The sequence below is a fragment of the Danio aesculapii genome, chromosome 4 (genome assembly GCF_903798145.1).
Source record: "Danio aesculapii chromosome 4, fDanAes4.1, whole genome shotgun sequence".
Lineage (NCBI taxonomy): Eukaryota > Metazoa > Chordata > Actinopteri > Cypriniformes > Danionidae > Danio > Danio aesculapii.
The window spans coordinates 39,132,741-39,147,463 of NC_079438.1; the positions used below are offsets into that span (position 1 = coordinate 39,132,741).

Consider the following 14,723-nt stretch of genomic DNA (forward strand, 5'->3'; position numbering starts at 1 on the left):
ATTCTAAATTATTTCTAGCAGTCTTCAGAAAGCATAAAGCACTGGTCTGTCAACATTATCAAACCATTAAAAATGAAGAATTACTAAAATAATGGACTAGTTTGTGAATGAAGTGCAGTAAAGGAAATATCGAAACAGACTTTGCTTCTTTAAACTTTTGCAATAAGTTCCTGTTTTAACGTCTTTCTGCATGTTGCTTCCTCATTTTTCTTTCCTGTGTCACCCTTTCCAGTTTTACTGTATATATTTTAAAATCACATTATTAGTCATTTGGCTTTACACACATTAAAAGCAATAACAGTGGAGGGAAACATAAATTAAAACCTTTTTTTGTTTTTTTGCCATCTGATAAATAATTTAACTATTGATATCAATAATATACCAAAAGCTGGAGCATTTAAAGCATCAGAGAATAAAAAAAACTATAGCTTCGATAGCAGTTATCTTGATAGTTAAATAATTCTCTGACTCTCCAGACTTTCTCTCATAAAGCATACGGCATTAAATAATAATAATAATAATAATAATAATAATAATGAAAAAGAAACTATTCTTGTTCCACACAGACAAACAGTGGAATCATCCAAATATATTGTTATATTTTACGTCTTAAGTAAGTATAAAACATAAGTTGTTTCGGTTTACATTAATTTAACAAGATAAACATACAATGGTATAAAAGAGGTAAATAAATTAAAATGTAACTAATCTATAAAATAACCAACAGAGACCCTAATTGTGACCAATGTAATGTTGAGCCAGCTATACTTTCTCATATGATTTGGTTCTAAAATTAAAAATTTACTAGAGGCTAGAAGGTTAATCTTGTTCAAATAAGGAAAAATCCTCTCCAACCGTTAAGCAGTGGCTTATTGATCTTTTACACCACTTGATCTTAGAAAATACATGATATACTATATGATTTATCTTTCTTGGCAACCCATTTTAGATCACAAAGAAGATGGACCTTTCAGTTATTTTAGAAGAATAGAACTTTCTCTTATTTCTTAGTTCCTTTTGTATAATATCATTATTTATTTGTATTTTAGTATAATATTATACATATATTTTTATAGAACGTAAATGTATATGTGTGCGAGGAGTTTTGTTTGTTTATTGTATAAAAAAACTGCCTCTTTGAACTTTTACCTTGTGGTCGACGCTACAGAGCACTGCGCACCAGAACAGCCCGACACAGAAACAGTTTTTTCCCCTCAGGCAATCCATCTCATGAACACTTGATGATAATTATTGTGGAACCAACATCACTACTTGCTATACACTTTTATACACATATCTACTTATTTAACAACACACTTTACATGCCAATTTGCACATAACAGCTGCACGTATAACGTTGTATATAGTGATATACCTGTACAGACACTTGCCAATTTGTATATTTGCATTCACTACTTACTTCTATTTTTTTTAAAATATATTTATCATCTGTTTTTTTTATCCTGTCTCTGTAATCCTGTTGCAGTTTAGAAGCTCTGTCACGAAAACAAATTCCTCGTATGTGTGAACATACCCGGCTATAAAGCTCTTTCTGATTCTGATAAAGTTAAATCTGCAATATGTATGGCATTTTTCAATCTAGCATGTTCAATAAAATCACTTTTGAGGAAAAAAAACTAAAATAATCAACAGATTAGATTAAATAATTCAAATAAAAAATTCCAAATGTAATTCAAATGAAATATATATTTTAAATAAATAATACAATTAATAAGTATTATATTGCCCAAAAAAATTAAAAATACACTTGTTTTTTTTCACAAAAAAATGTTAAACCCATCCAAAAAGGTCAAATGTGCATAGTATTTTATTTAATACATTAGTTTTAATGCAATTATTCAAAGATGTGCAACTGCAAAAAGCCTTCAGTGCACTTAAGTTACCTCTTTCATTACAAGCTCTCACACTTTACATTAATAACGAAATATGAAATCCATAATGAAAATTGCAGTTATAACATCATCATTATATATTGATGGAGATAAACTGCTTCCGTGGCATAATTTCTGCATAAAATATGATGCAATGAGTCCTTATATTGTGTATTGGGAATCTTCAGCTTAAATGGACTATAGAAGTTAAATGTTAATGCAAATCTATAATGATGTCCAGCAATGCTATAATTGTGACCACTCAAGCATGAAGGGGACTAAAATATAGAAAGCGTTTAATCTTGTATCCAAACAAAAACCATCAGATGAACCTTGTAACATTATAATCTAATAAGAGAAATACATGAACTTACTCTAGCTCAGGTCAAATACACATCAGGTCATCACCAAAAGGCCCCATAACATTGCAATAATTTAAAAGAAAGTGAGTGTGATTGTGCTAAACATCAGGCGGTTGTATTGACAGGGTCATTTTTTATGGAACGGCACCATTTTGAGCTTGTAATAGTGGGAAAGATCAGTCCATATTATCCTCTTTATTACACGATAACAGGCTCCCGCTGGTTGTTCTGCCTTTTCACTACAAAAACCTTCTGTCCGGAGATGGTCACAGCATAGACGTAGTCTTCAAACATCACTGACATCAGACAAAAAAAAAAGAAAAGAAAGAAAGAAAAAAATACAGATTAACATTAGTATATTTTTGGACGTTATGTAAAAATGAAGTACTGTATTATAGTAATGATCATACATGCACAATTATTTCTTATTGAAGAAATTATTTAATTGAAATCAACAAATTAAGGAGGGTTATCTAAAAGCTATTTTGTTTCTTGAAATAAAACCAAGATAATCAAAAAACTAAACTTGAAATTATTATACATTAAATAAAACTTTAAAACCTAAAGAAAAACTATATGACAGTTGTTAGACCCATTTAAAAACATCATTGATGGAAACTCATAATTGCTTAAACTTTAAATAGAAAAAACACAAAATGTAAAGATAAAACTATTTAAACTGTAAAAACAAATCATATCTGAAAAACATTAAAACCTAATGTTACAAATAAACAATAATACGACAGTAATACCTGAATAAAATCTAATGTAACAAATGTTTACTTGAATGATTCACATCACTTTTTTGATAAAAGTGAAATAATGTTCCATCATCCTTCAGTGTAAGATTTTACACATTTCTGTAAAAATGAAACACGTTTCTTACCAGACATGCGTTTGAATGGGGGCTCTGCTGTCCCATGTAACCTGAACCGACAGGCTGTTCTGACCATCTGCATGATCACTCCTGCTGTGTGTTCGTCATTCTCCAGCTCTCCTGCTGACTGTCGATTACAGAAAAACATTCACTTAATGCTTAACCGAGACAAGTGTCTGCATTTAAATATTAAATACTGGCTGATGATAGACAGAATTACAGATATATACAGTTGGAGAAAGTCTTATTTTGGCTAGAATTTTTTTAAAACCATTTTAAGTCAATAATTCTTAAGTTAATAATTCTGACTCAACTGTATATGATAAATTGATGATATGATTGAAACATAGAACTTATGGAATAGAGAGAGAGAGAGAGAGAGAGAGAGAGAGAGAGAGAGAGAGAGAGAGAGAGAGAGAGAGAGAGAGAGAGAGAGAGAGAGAGAGAGAGAGAGAGAGAGAGAGAGAGATTACCCCTTAGAACAGGGGTATCCAAACTCGGTCCTGGAGGGCTGATGTCCTGCATATTTTAGTTCCAACTCCAATTAAACACAGCTAAACCAGCTAATCAAGCTCTTTCTAGGTATACTATAAGCTTCCGGTCAGGTGTGTTGAAGAAAGTTAGAGCTAAGTTATGCAGGACACCGGCTTTCCAGCACCGAGTTTGGGGACCCATGCCTTAGAACAAATGACAAATAAAACACCAAACAACAGAAAAACAACCAAACAACAGTGATAGATATAAACAACTGAACAAATAATAATAATAATTTGAGCGACAGAAAGCATTAAAAAAACAAATGACAGTATGGTAGATAAAACAAACAAAAAAAGAACGAATAAACAAAAATTTAAAAGATTGAAGACAATCAATAGCCAGACAGACAGAGGCAAAAATTATTGCCAATAAATCATTATTATTTTTTTATTATTATTTTCATAAAGGCTGTTCAAAAGGAGAGAAGTTTTTTTTCCAACACATTTTAAATATAATAGTTTTAATATCTATTTTTAATAGAAATTTTTTTAATAAAAACAAATTTCTTCTGTCTTTGCCATGATAACAGTACATTATATTTTACTTGATATTTTGCAAGATATTAGAATTCAGCTTAGAGTGATTTAAAGGCTTAACATTGTTAATTAGTTTAACTAGTCATTGAATAACATTATTTTGTTCTATTGTCTAATAATCCTGACCTTTAAAAACTGCTTTTGTTCCAGCCAAAATAAAAGAAATAATTTTTTTTCTCAAGATTAAAATTATATTTTTATTCTTATATTTTTAAAATAATTAACACATTACAAGAGGCCTGATAAGTTTGCCTTAAACTGTAGACAGGCAGACAGAGATAGAGAGAGAGAGAGAGAGAGAGAGAGAGAGAGAGAGAGACAGAACAATCAGACAGACAGACAGACAGACAGACAGACAGACAGGCAGACAGACAGACACTGCATCTTCTCTTATTCATTATTTGTCATTTGCCCAAATCAGGATTCTCTTTTTAACGCATTTCACCCTCATGTCATGTTCTCCTAATATGTAAAGTTATGAATTTTAACAACTTACCGCGAGTACTCCGTCTTCACTAATAACCAAGTACCCAAGTTGATCGGGTATTCTCTCCAAGCCTTGAGTCAGAGCGGTAGTCTGAAATTCAACACAAGATAATTCAGGAATTAAACATTAGCAGAGCTCATATGATATTTTACTGCATTATCTATCACATTATTTACAAAATCTATCAGTTATCTGTTCTATACGCACCACAACAAAACCTTTCATCAAAAGAAGCATTTAATTAAACAAATGTTTTAAAAGTAAGAATTATATTCACCATTTTAGACAGTGCAGATGAATGTACACTGTTGTCTTCCTTTACACCCCGCCTCACGTGACTGACATCAAGCGTCGCGTGTTTATAACGTCATTTCAGGAGATTATTTGCTTATTCGACATTATTTTTTATGTTTTTATGCTTTGGAAACGTACAAAATGTGATAAAAATCTTAGTGTGACTAAAATGTAGCACTTTGTTATTTAATTTGCCAGTATTTAGGCAGTTCTCGCATTTCACAGAAATGATCTGTATCAGGATCAGATTCGCTGTCGTAATCACAGCACACAGGGCGGTCGTTAACGCGAGTAGCACAGATCTCAGGTCAGCTAAATAAGGCGCTCACGCGACTACGCAAAGCGGAAGTGAAGTAGTCAGCTGATTACAGCATATGATCCTGCTGAACGGAAAACATTTCATCCGTTCTCTGTCTTTTATTTGAATAAAATATAACACAAAGTCACAATGCCCGGACGAGGAAAATTAATCGCAGTTATCGGTGATGAAGACACGTGCACCGGATTTCTCCTCGGAGGGATCGGAGAGCTCAATAAAAACCGTAAACCCAATTTCTTGGTGGTGGAAAAGGACACCAGCGTTACAGAGATAGAGGAGACCTTCAAGTAAGTGACACGATCCAAAATGTCTGAATGACTTAACATCATATATTACAATCTAATTATCAAACATACACGTTCATAATAAAACCTGCGGTGCCATTACAAATATATGTATGAAGACTTGCTTTTAAAAAATGATTTATATTATCTATCTATCTATCTATCTATCTATCTATCTATCTATCTATCTATCTATCTATCTATCTATCTATCTATCGTTTTAAATGTATTTTTATGTAGTAATAATTATATAAATTTGTCAAGAAACCCACTTAAATGTCTTTCAGTTTAACAATACTTTATATACACTAGTAAATTATCAATAATATTTGCAAGAATCTATTAAAGACAAATTAAACTATTAATATTAAGGATTACAGTGCAGCCCCAAATGACTACTGTCATTTAATTATTCTTTGTCACTATTTTACAAACTACTGATCAATTTTGAACAATTTAAATATAAGAAAATGTTTGTCTGATCTCTTCTTCTTCTGTCTATAGACCATTTTGAGGGATCTAAACAAACAAATGTCCCAACGTATTTTCTGTTTTTCATTTTTAATTTCTATAGCTTCCGAGAATCCAAAAAGAGTCACATATTGATATATAATGTTGTGATAGCTGTTTTAAGTTATGATTCAATTGTTTCTTTGATATTAAGCATGGGCCAATGACATCACCAGAATGAATTGGTCTATTTGAATAAGTACAGGTCAGAGTAAATATGTTGTTTGGTTTTTACATAAATTTGCAATAATGTATGTCATCATTTCACCCAAGCTAGCATTTAAGTTTCAGAAGAGTTATTCGTGAACATTAAAGTAAGCACTGTACTAGCATTTAATACAACAATAATAATACTTAGTAGACACACAGAAAAAAAGTCTTCCTAAACCCATATATTATGCATTAATATATACAATATACATTACTTTTCCCAATAACCTTTGAATTGTAATTTTTGGATAAACAAATGGAGGCAGAGAATTGTATTTTTGTAATTGTAATATTTTTTATTTCTGTCAACATTAACTACAGTATGTCTGTCATTTGTGATTTAACAGGAGTTTCCTGGCTCGCAGTGACATTGGCATCATCCTCATCAACCAGTTCATCGCAGAGATGATTCGACATGCCATTGATGCCCACATGCAGTCCATCCCGGCTGTGCTTGAGATTCCCTCAAAGGAGCATCCATATGACGCCTCCAAAGACTCCATCTTGCGACGGGCCAAGGGTATGTTCTCTGCAGAGGACTTCCGGTAACCTGTTACCACCAGTGCAGGCTCACAGTCTGTCCTGAGCACATGAAGGAATTAGGTATTCTCATCCATCTGGCTCAAACTGAAAACCATATTATGAGGAGTATATAATGATGTGTGTTTAATCAATGTTCTGTGGTGTATATTTTGCCATTCCCAAGGAAATTTTTTTTGTCAGTGCTCCTACTGAAATTATTTTAAAATATATATGTACAATATAACAATGTATAATATTATGTCATTATATAAAACATAAATATATTATGAATATCCTTTTTAAGTGTTGTCACTTTAATATTTAAGTTCCCGAATGTCTTTCTCAAATATTGCTAATATTAGTTAGGAAAAAAGGCTGGTTACTTATTGATTTGACATCATTTGTACTGTTTAAACAGCCAGCTGAAAAACGTTGTACATCTACATCTGTTACTGTAAAATGTTGTGCTATAAATGCACTTTTTTGTCATTGTATTGGTCAACATTTTGAGCATTTCAAAGATGCGATCAGTGTGATGTAATTAAAACGTGTCTTCAAAGTATGTGATTTGCAGTTATTAAAAGTGATTGAGTCTTACAGTGTTGGTGCTGTGTGGTGAATATGAGGTGGTAAAATGATTAGGGTAAAATATTCAAGTGCAAAAAGCAGACAAGTATGATAAACACAGGAATACAAATAATACATACAACACAAACACCAATTCTTGTAACAACTAAGGTCTAGAGGACATCTCTCAGATACAAAAAAAAATGTCATGGTAAAATATTCAGGTACAAAAAGTAGACTAGAATAATAAACATAGAAATACAATAATACATATAACACCACACAAATGCAAGCTCTTGTAACAACCAAGGTCTAGAAAGCTATTAGAACATCTCTTATATACAGCACATCAAACCAAAAGAACTACAGCAGTAGAAGACGAGCACATTGGTGACACTGCTGTTAGGTAAAAATAGTAAACAGATTACATTTCACACGCATGCAAGATTTGGACAAAATAAAACTGGAAAAAAGTTGTCTGAAATGATGAGTGTCTAATTCTGGTCTGACAATCACATGGTAGTTTCAAAATTTGGTGTAATGGTGTTAAGGATTGTTCTAATATGCTTGACATTGAGATGCATATCTGGGTCCTTGTTCACAAAACGTGTTAAGGCTAGAAGTGTTAAATATCTTTAATTCTTAAAAATAATAGGAAGGTCAGTCCTAATTGTATGTTTGCTCTATGTATGCATACAATCTCTCTTGAAACATAAACATTTATTCATTTTCTTTTCAGCTTAGTCATTTTATTAATCTGGGGTCGCCACAGCGGAATGAACCACCCTTCCAACTGCTACCCAGTACTGGGAAACACCCAAACACTTCCATTCACACACATACACTATGGACAATTTAGCTTACCCAATTCACCTGTACCGCATGTCTTTGAATTTGTGGGGGAAACCAGCGACTTTCTTGCTGCGAGGCGAGATCGCTACCCACTGCACCACCGTGCTGCTGAAACATAAACATTTTAGAAACAGTAAGAAACATCACCATAATTGTGGAGGTATTTGGTCAGAAATATGTTTTCATATTCTCAAAAATATATGTACACAAATATTATTGTTGTAATCTTTATTTTAATCAGGAAAGACACATTGAGATTAAAAACCTCTTTTACGAGAGTGTCCTGGCCAAGATTAGGCAGTATACATGTCACATGGGCCTAACAGACAACAAACAAAAACAATTGACATTTAACAAGAATCACGCTGACAAACTACTCAAAACATCTACAAGATTGTGTTTCAGTTTCCCCTTTTAAAAGCATTTAGTGAAATCAATTCTTTAAACGGCAACTTTGTTTGTGACCAAAGGCCATAGCCATGGACAGTTTTTTGTACAAATGTAAATCTGGAGATATGATGGTAGTAAACCCAATAAAGATTTGTAAGCAAAGATATGCCAATTCTTGAGCCTACGAATGGACAAAGTAGACCAACCTACTCTAGTATATTTAATATAAAGGCATTTAAAATTAGTTATTAATCTTAGTGCACCATCATAAACACTATCCAATATATGCAGACTCTGAGACGAAGCATAGATAACATCACCATTGTCTAATATCGACATAAATATTGCACCAACCAGCTTCGTTTTAGCATCAAAATAAAGGCAGTTCTTCTAAAATATTTGTTCCATAAAAACTAATTTGGCCGTTTTTAAATATTTTAAAACATAGTTTGAAAAAGTATTTAAATACATTAATTTGTAACATCAGAAGACAATCTTTATTTAATGTCTAATACATTAAAAGCAAGAACATGCATTTTTAGAATGAAAACTTTCACTTTATATTATATGATACAACACATTATCACACTCTTCAGAATTTCCATGAATTAATCTATGACAGACTCCTCCCCTCCTCTATCAGCCAGTCACTTTGTGAAAACTTAATAATCATGCTGACAATGGGGTCAACCCTTCTCTCACTCTTAGCTTGAAATGTATCTATAATCCTTAGTAAAAATGTCTCTCAGCAACTTTGTCAACACATTTTAATAATAAATTCTTAGCTAAATCTTTTACTGCTATTTAGGAGGTAAGATCAAATTGTGAATACAAGCCCAGGTATATCCATCATGCTGGCAACAAACACGCACAATGTTGGTTGTATAAACTGCTTTGTTTGTTGCAGGTTCCTGGAAATCGTATGTATCATCACTAACTGTACAGTCAGACTATGGAAGTCTAACAGAAATCTAACTACTAATACGTCTCAGTCAAACATAAACACTGATGAGACCAAGTGATTCATCGATTCTTCTGTGGTTTTTACACCGCCACTGTCAGACTTGAATATTTTTGGGAACATTGGTCCCATCTATCTTGTCCATTATTTAAACTGTCTTATTTGAGGACAAAATCCACTCTTGCCTCTGGGAATCACACACATAAACAGATCCATAGTAGATTAAAGAGCATTTAAATGGACAGAGGATAAAATATAAGCTCAGATCAACATTGTTCTCCTTCATTCACCATCACTCTGTTCAGTAAATTAGTACTGCTGTTTGATCAACAACATGATTTCTGTTTGGATTTTAAGTACTCTGATCCTCAGCTACACTTTAGGGGGTCCCCTCTTCAAAAACACAAGGTAAGATATGCATATCTTTATGGTTGTATTTTGTTTATATGAACATTTTCTTTTCACCATATTGAATTACATCTATTAATTTCAGCAGTGGTTCGAATATGGAGACTTCTCCCAATGTTACAAAGACGAACTTCACAGAGTTTACTACTCCGACAAACAGGTAGAGAAAACGGATATTGCCATATAGTTCTAGCGAATGACAAAATAATGCTTGTATCTAACTCAAACTTTTTTTTTCTAAACAGATCTGTAAGGCTTCCAAAATTCTTGTAAGTCTCTTGTAATTTTGAAAAAAATGCTGTATATTATATTATATTATATTATATTATATTATATTATATTATATTATATTATATTATATTATATTATATTATATTATATTATATTATATTGCTAGTGTCTAATCCAGTAGACATTAACCATAGACACTAGCTTCAATGAAACATGTTGTAGTTTAAAATTTTTGTATTAAATAAAGGTGTATTAAATAAAAAATTTCTCTCTCTCTCTCTCTCTCTCTCTCTCAAAAAAGGGAAAAACCTCTTACTCTCTCACTAAATTCTCTGAGCACAAACAAGTTCTCTGTATAACAATGCTTCTTGTGTGTATTACCTCTTCTTGTTTCATCGCTGAATGCCTTCTCAATTGCAAGTCGATTTGGACAAAATCGTCTGCTGAATGACTAAATGTTAATGTAACTCAAAGTTAAGTAAAAATGATTAAAACATAAATTAAAATAAATGTTCACTATGTTAATTCGTAACTGTGTAATTAGTTCATTAATATGCATGCAACCCTTGTGACACTTCAGAAAGAATGCTTGTTTTGTTCCTAATTACACTCATATTAAATATATCTTGCGTTCCTGGTCTTTGTTGGACCACTTTAATCTTTTAAAATGCCAAGCTAAAATAGAGCCATTGACAGCTCTGGATCGTTTTCACACACAAATCAAACCTAAAACGACAACAATAAAATCAAACAAATGACTTCCTGTCTTGTTCTTCCTTTGGCATTTTCTGCATCACCTTTTCTTTCTGACACACACCAGATTTACAATTTACCTCACATAAAAATAGCCTTTAAATGATTTGATTATAGGGACAAAAGGATCCTTTTAAAATATTTCTATTGTGCCTGAAGTTTTCTTTTATTTCAGGCGAAGGTGTCTTCTTTCCACTTGTGGCTTGTGGAACCTGGGGGCATTGCTACAGACTGGAAATGAGGTTGCAGGGGACTTTACCAATGATCCATTTGGATTTGGCAAAAAATGATGCATGTGTTGATGCAAATGATGCAATAATGAAAATGTTTGAAGAATCAGGTTTTGATTAAATATATGAGGATGTTGCACTAATATTGCATTACATTAAAACGGCTTAATTGTCTTCTTTTATGTGCTGTAATAAAAATCTATATTCTTTAAACAGTACTTTTATGATGATGTTTCTGTTTTCAGTTGGATGAAATCCAGCAATTTATTTCCATCCCCTCCAGCCAATTTCTGTAAAACTGTACACTTGATTTTATTGTATACCTATTACTAACCATGTTACCACACAAATTATATTAGTATAATTGTTGGTCTACTGTGAGTTCTTGTGAAATAAGTTAAATGTATTGATTTGCATTTAAATCATATTTGATTTGCTTGTAAATAATCAAAATTAATCATTTATAAAGGTTTTGAAATCTAGAAATGCTGTAAAATCAAGCCAAAGATATACCCGGATTATGTCTAGAATATCCTGTCACAAATTTATCAATGTGTCTTATGTTACTTCTATAACAAAACAGACACCAAATATGGATTTGCAATTATCAGAATATATCAATTATAAAATATAGTAAAATATTTTTTGTAATATGAAACTGAAGTATTTAAAGTACTCTTTCCATGGTAAGGTGATGTGCAATTGAAATAAAAAAAGGTTGTCTGAAGGTTATTTTTGAGTATAGAGTATATATAGAGTATTTATTTTAACTTATATAGATTGTGAGTATTTAATCAGGTGTCACACAATTAACCATTCAAATCAGCCATTTGTCTGTTTAATGTCAACCTCACAATTAACATTTAAACAAAAGAGAGTTTGTGGACACACTATTCCCTTTCAAGCTATTTTATTAAATAAAAAAAATAAATAAAAAAACTTTGTTAATAATCTGTAAAACAGACAATTCACCCAGGAAAAATTTACTCAACATCCACTTGTTGCAAACTATTATGATTTTTAAAAAACTTCTACTAAACACGTTGGTTAGCTAAATATCATATTTATTTATAATATTAATGATATTGATAATATTGGTATATCATCAAAAAAAGAGATAAACATTCTTAGTTACCCCTATATATCCTCATATTTATTGATATTGTTTAGCAGAAGAACAAAAACTTATGCAGATTATAAACAAGGATGGTGTGTAAATAATGACAGAATTTAAATTTTGGGGGGAACATTAAGAACTAAAACTGCTTCAAACTATGCACACAGGTTTTTCACAGGTTGAGGTTCTCAAGACTATTGTTCAACATTGTGACTGTTGACATTTATTTATTATCTTCTGTGTTTTATTTCCACTCTTACTCTGATAATATCTCGTCAATCTTCTCTGTTTGTGGTTTAAATATTTGTTCCGGTCTTTTTCAAGGACAAACCTCTATTCAGCCTGTGGGAAACAAACACATATACAGATCCTTGAAAGAGTAATGAGAATTTGAATGGACGAAGAATATAATATAAGCTTAGATGTACTCTGTTCTGCTTTATTCACAATCACTCTGTTCAGTAAATTCAATGAACAACATGATGTACGTTTGGATTATCAGTTCCCTGATCCTTAGCAACACCTTTGGGCACCCCATCTTCAATAACACAAGGTAAGACATTATCAAGAATATCTAAAATATTGTCCTCAAACTGATCAAATACTTTATTCATTAACAGCAGTGGAATTCACATGGAGGGTTTTTCTAATGTCACAGAGAGGAACTTAACAGAGTATAAAAAAACCAATCAGATCAGGTATACATTTTGCTGCATTTAAAAAAAGATACTTTTCTGTTTTTTATACTAACATTAATGAAACATTTTTCCACAGACATGATTTAGGACAAGAACATCCTATACAATTAATGTAAGTAATTTTATTTTCAAACTTGCGCCTTTCCTTGCAGATTTCTATGAATCCCTGTCCTTTCTTTAACATACTATGACTTTCTCTGTCACATACTTTAGAAAATGAAAGTAAAAAAATCTGTAATTAATAAAATTGTTTTTTTAATTATTGATTTCAGCAGTTTGGGTTGTCCGCTGCCAACTTGTTCCTTGTCAAACCTGGAATCATCCTTACAGATCGGGGATGAGATTGCTGGAGATTTGGTCCGAGATCCAATGGGAATTGGCAAGAAATGAAGACAATGTAAAAGAAAATAAACATGATCCATAATAAGAAAATCCTTTCAAGCCTTTTGTCTTTTGTATGCTTCTTTGACTCTTCTTTCAACTTTGACTGAATTATGCAGTTCTCTAAAAAATTTTTTTGGTGCATATCAAAGGGAATTGAATTCAATACAATTAACCAAAATCTAACTATGAGGAAAAACTAAATCAGTTAAGCATTAATAACAAGAATTATTAACAAAATAAACAAAAAATGTTTACAACTGTATTAACATAAAAAATAAATAAATATTGCAAGCAATGATATTTGTTGAAACAAGAGTTTTATTTATTTATTTATTTATTTAATAATAAAGTGTTTTATTTGCTTTTTTTAAAATGGCATTTTGGCAACGCAGTGGTGCAGTAGGTAGTGCTGTTGCCTCACAGCAAGAAGGTCACTGATTCGAGCCTCCGCCGGGTCAGTTGGCTTTTCTGTGTGGAGTTTGCATGTTCTCCCCATGTTCATGTGGGTTTCCTCCGGGTGCTCCGGTTTCCCCCACAGTCCAAAGACATGTGGTATAGGTGAATTGGGTAAGCTAAAATTGTCCATACTGTATGTGTGTGAATGAGAGTGTATGGGTGTTCCCCAGTGATGGGTTGCAGCTGGAAGGGCATCCGCTGCGTAAAACATATGCTGAATAAGTTGGCGGTTTATTCCGCTGTGGCGACCCAAGATTAATAAAGGGACTAAGCTGAAAAGAAAATAAATGAATGAATAAAAAGGCATTTTCTCAATGCAGTGCACATTTCCTCAGATACAAAATGTGTATGCATGTACGTATATGTAAATCTACCCAGGCAATAAAAAACATTCATCTCTTTTTTTGTACTTTTATTTTCCCCCCTAAATTAGCCATTTAAGTACCCTAGTTTACATAACCAACACGTACATTGTTTCAAAAAGCTAAAATGTCAGTAAAAGTCACTTTGTTAAATTGCTGGGTTACTTTTTCAATATCAAAATCTGTTGGAGCAGAGAAAATGTAATTCATAAGTGTAAATAAAAAAACTGCACTCTCAATAACACATTTTAACAATTTTGTTATAATATACAATCACTCTTTGTTAATTCATTTCATTTTTTACCCTGTAGGTCTGTAGTCTGTACAGATGCTGTTAACTATGTAATTATGTTATTATACTATAATGTATGGGTTATTAGTATTAATCTTTTAAATTTAATAGATCGTTCAACCAAAAAATAACAAACATGCTATTTACGCACCTTCAAATGGTTCAAAATGTTTATTTTTTTCTGTTGAACAC

General features: G+C 32.0%; 3 protein-coding genes across 9 annotated transcripts; 2 read left to right on the plus strand and 1 right to left on the minus strand.

The window, feature by feature from the left end:
* Positions 1-2,347: 2,347 nt before the first annotated feature.
* lamtor4 (late endosomal/lysosomal adaptor, MAPK and MTOR activator 4) lies at positions 2,348-5,074 on the minus strand. Its single transcript, XM_056455039.1, has 4 exons — positions 4,969-5,074; positions 4,701-4,781; positions 3,141-3,258; positions 2,348-2,550 (listed from the first exon to the last, which is right to left on the minus strand). The coding sequence occupies exons 1-4, from the start codon at positions 4,969-4,971 to the stop codon at positions 2,453-2,455; spliced, it is 300 nt and encodes a 99-aa protein (XP_056311014.1). The 5' UTR covers positions 4,972-5,074; the 3' UTR covers positions 2,348-2,452.
* Positions 5,075-5,334: 260 nt separating this feature from the next.
* Positions 5,335-7,121, plus strand: atp6v1f (ATPase H+ transporting V1 subunit F). The gene is made up of 2 exons (XM_056455040.1): positions 5,335-5,591; positions 6,656-7,121. Exons 1-2 carry the CDS (start codon positions 5,434-5,436, stop codon positions 6,855-6,857), a joined length of 360 nt encoding a protein of 119 aa, XP_056311015.1. The 5' UTR covers positions 5,335-5,433; the 3' UTR covers positions 6,858-7,121.
* Positions 7,122-9,896: 2,775 nt separating this feature from the next.
* On the plus strand, positions 9,897-13,482 carry zgc:193726 (uncharacterized protein LOC561161 homolog). Of its 7 annotated transcripts, none has more exons than XM_056455047.1 (4): positions 9,897-10,008; positions 12,960-13,037; positions 13,114-13,149; positions 13,310-13,482. In XM_056455047.1, the coding sequence occupies exons 1-4, from the start codon at positions 9,935-9,937 to the stop codon at positions 13,425-13,427; spliced, it is 306 nt and encodes a 101-aa protein (XP_056311022.1). In that variant the 5' UTR covers positions 9,897-9,934; the 3' UTR covers positions 13,428-13,482. The 7 variants fall into 7 exon arrangements, with proteins under 7 accessions (XP_056311022.1, XP_056311018.1, XP_056311019.1 ...); XM_056455043.1 differs by lacking the exons at positions 12,960-13,037; positions 13,114-13,149; positions 13,310-13,482 and adding exons at positions 10,094-10,168; positions 10,254-10,277; positions 11,168-11,559; XM_056455044.1 differs by lacking the exons at positions 12,960-13,037; positions 13,114-13,149; positions 13,310-13,482 and adding exons at positions 10,097-10,168; positions 10,254-10,277; positions 11,168-11,559.
* Positions 13,483-14,723: the final 1,241 nt, after the last annotated feature.

Excerpts from the sequence above, each read along its gene's own strand:
- lamtor4 (XM_056455039.1), bottom strand. Across the intron at positions 3,259-4,700 it reads GTGAAGACGGAGTACTCGCG|TCAGCAGGAGAGCTGGAGAA; the intron begins GTAAGTTGTTAA and ends TGTAATCGACAG. Across the intron at positions 2,551-3,140 it reads CCCATTCAAACGCATGTCTG|TGATGTTTGAAGACTACGTC; the intron begins GTAAGAAACGTG and ends GTCTGATGTCAG.
- atp6v1f (XM_056455040.1), top strand. The coding sequence starts at position 5,434 with ATGCCCGGACGAGGAAAATTAATCGCAGTTATCGGTGATGAAGACACG. Across the intron at positions 5,592-6,655 it reads GAGATAGAGGAGACCTTCAA|GAGTTTCCTGGCTCGCAGTG; the intron begins GTAAGTGACACG and ends GTGATTTAACAG.
- zgc:193726 (XM_056455041.1), top strand. The coding sequence starts at position 12,762 with ATGTACTCTGTTCTGCTTTATTCACAATCACTCTGTTCAGTAAATTCA. Across the intron at positions 12,893-12,959 it reads CCCATCTTCAATAACACAAG|CAGTGGAATTCACATGGAGG; the intron begins GTAAGACATTAT and ends ATTCATTAACAG. Across the intron at positions 13,038-13,113 it reads AAAAAAACCAATCAGATCAG|ACATGATTTAGGACAAGAAC; the intron begins GTATACATTTTG and ends ATTTTTCCACAG.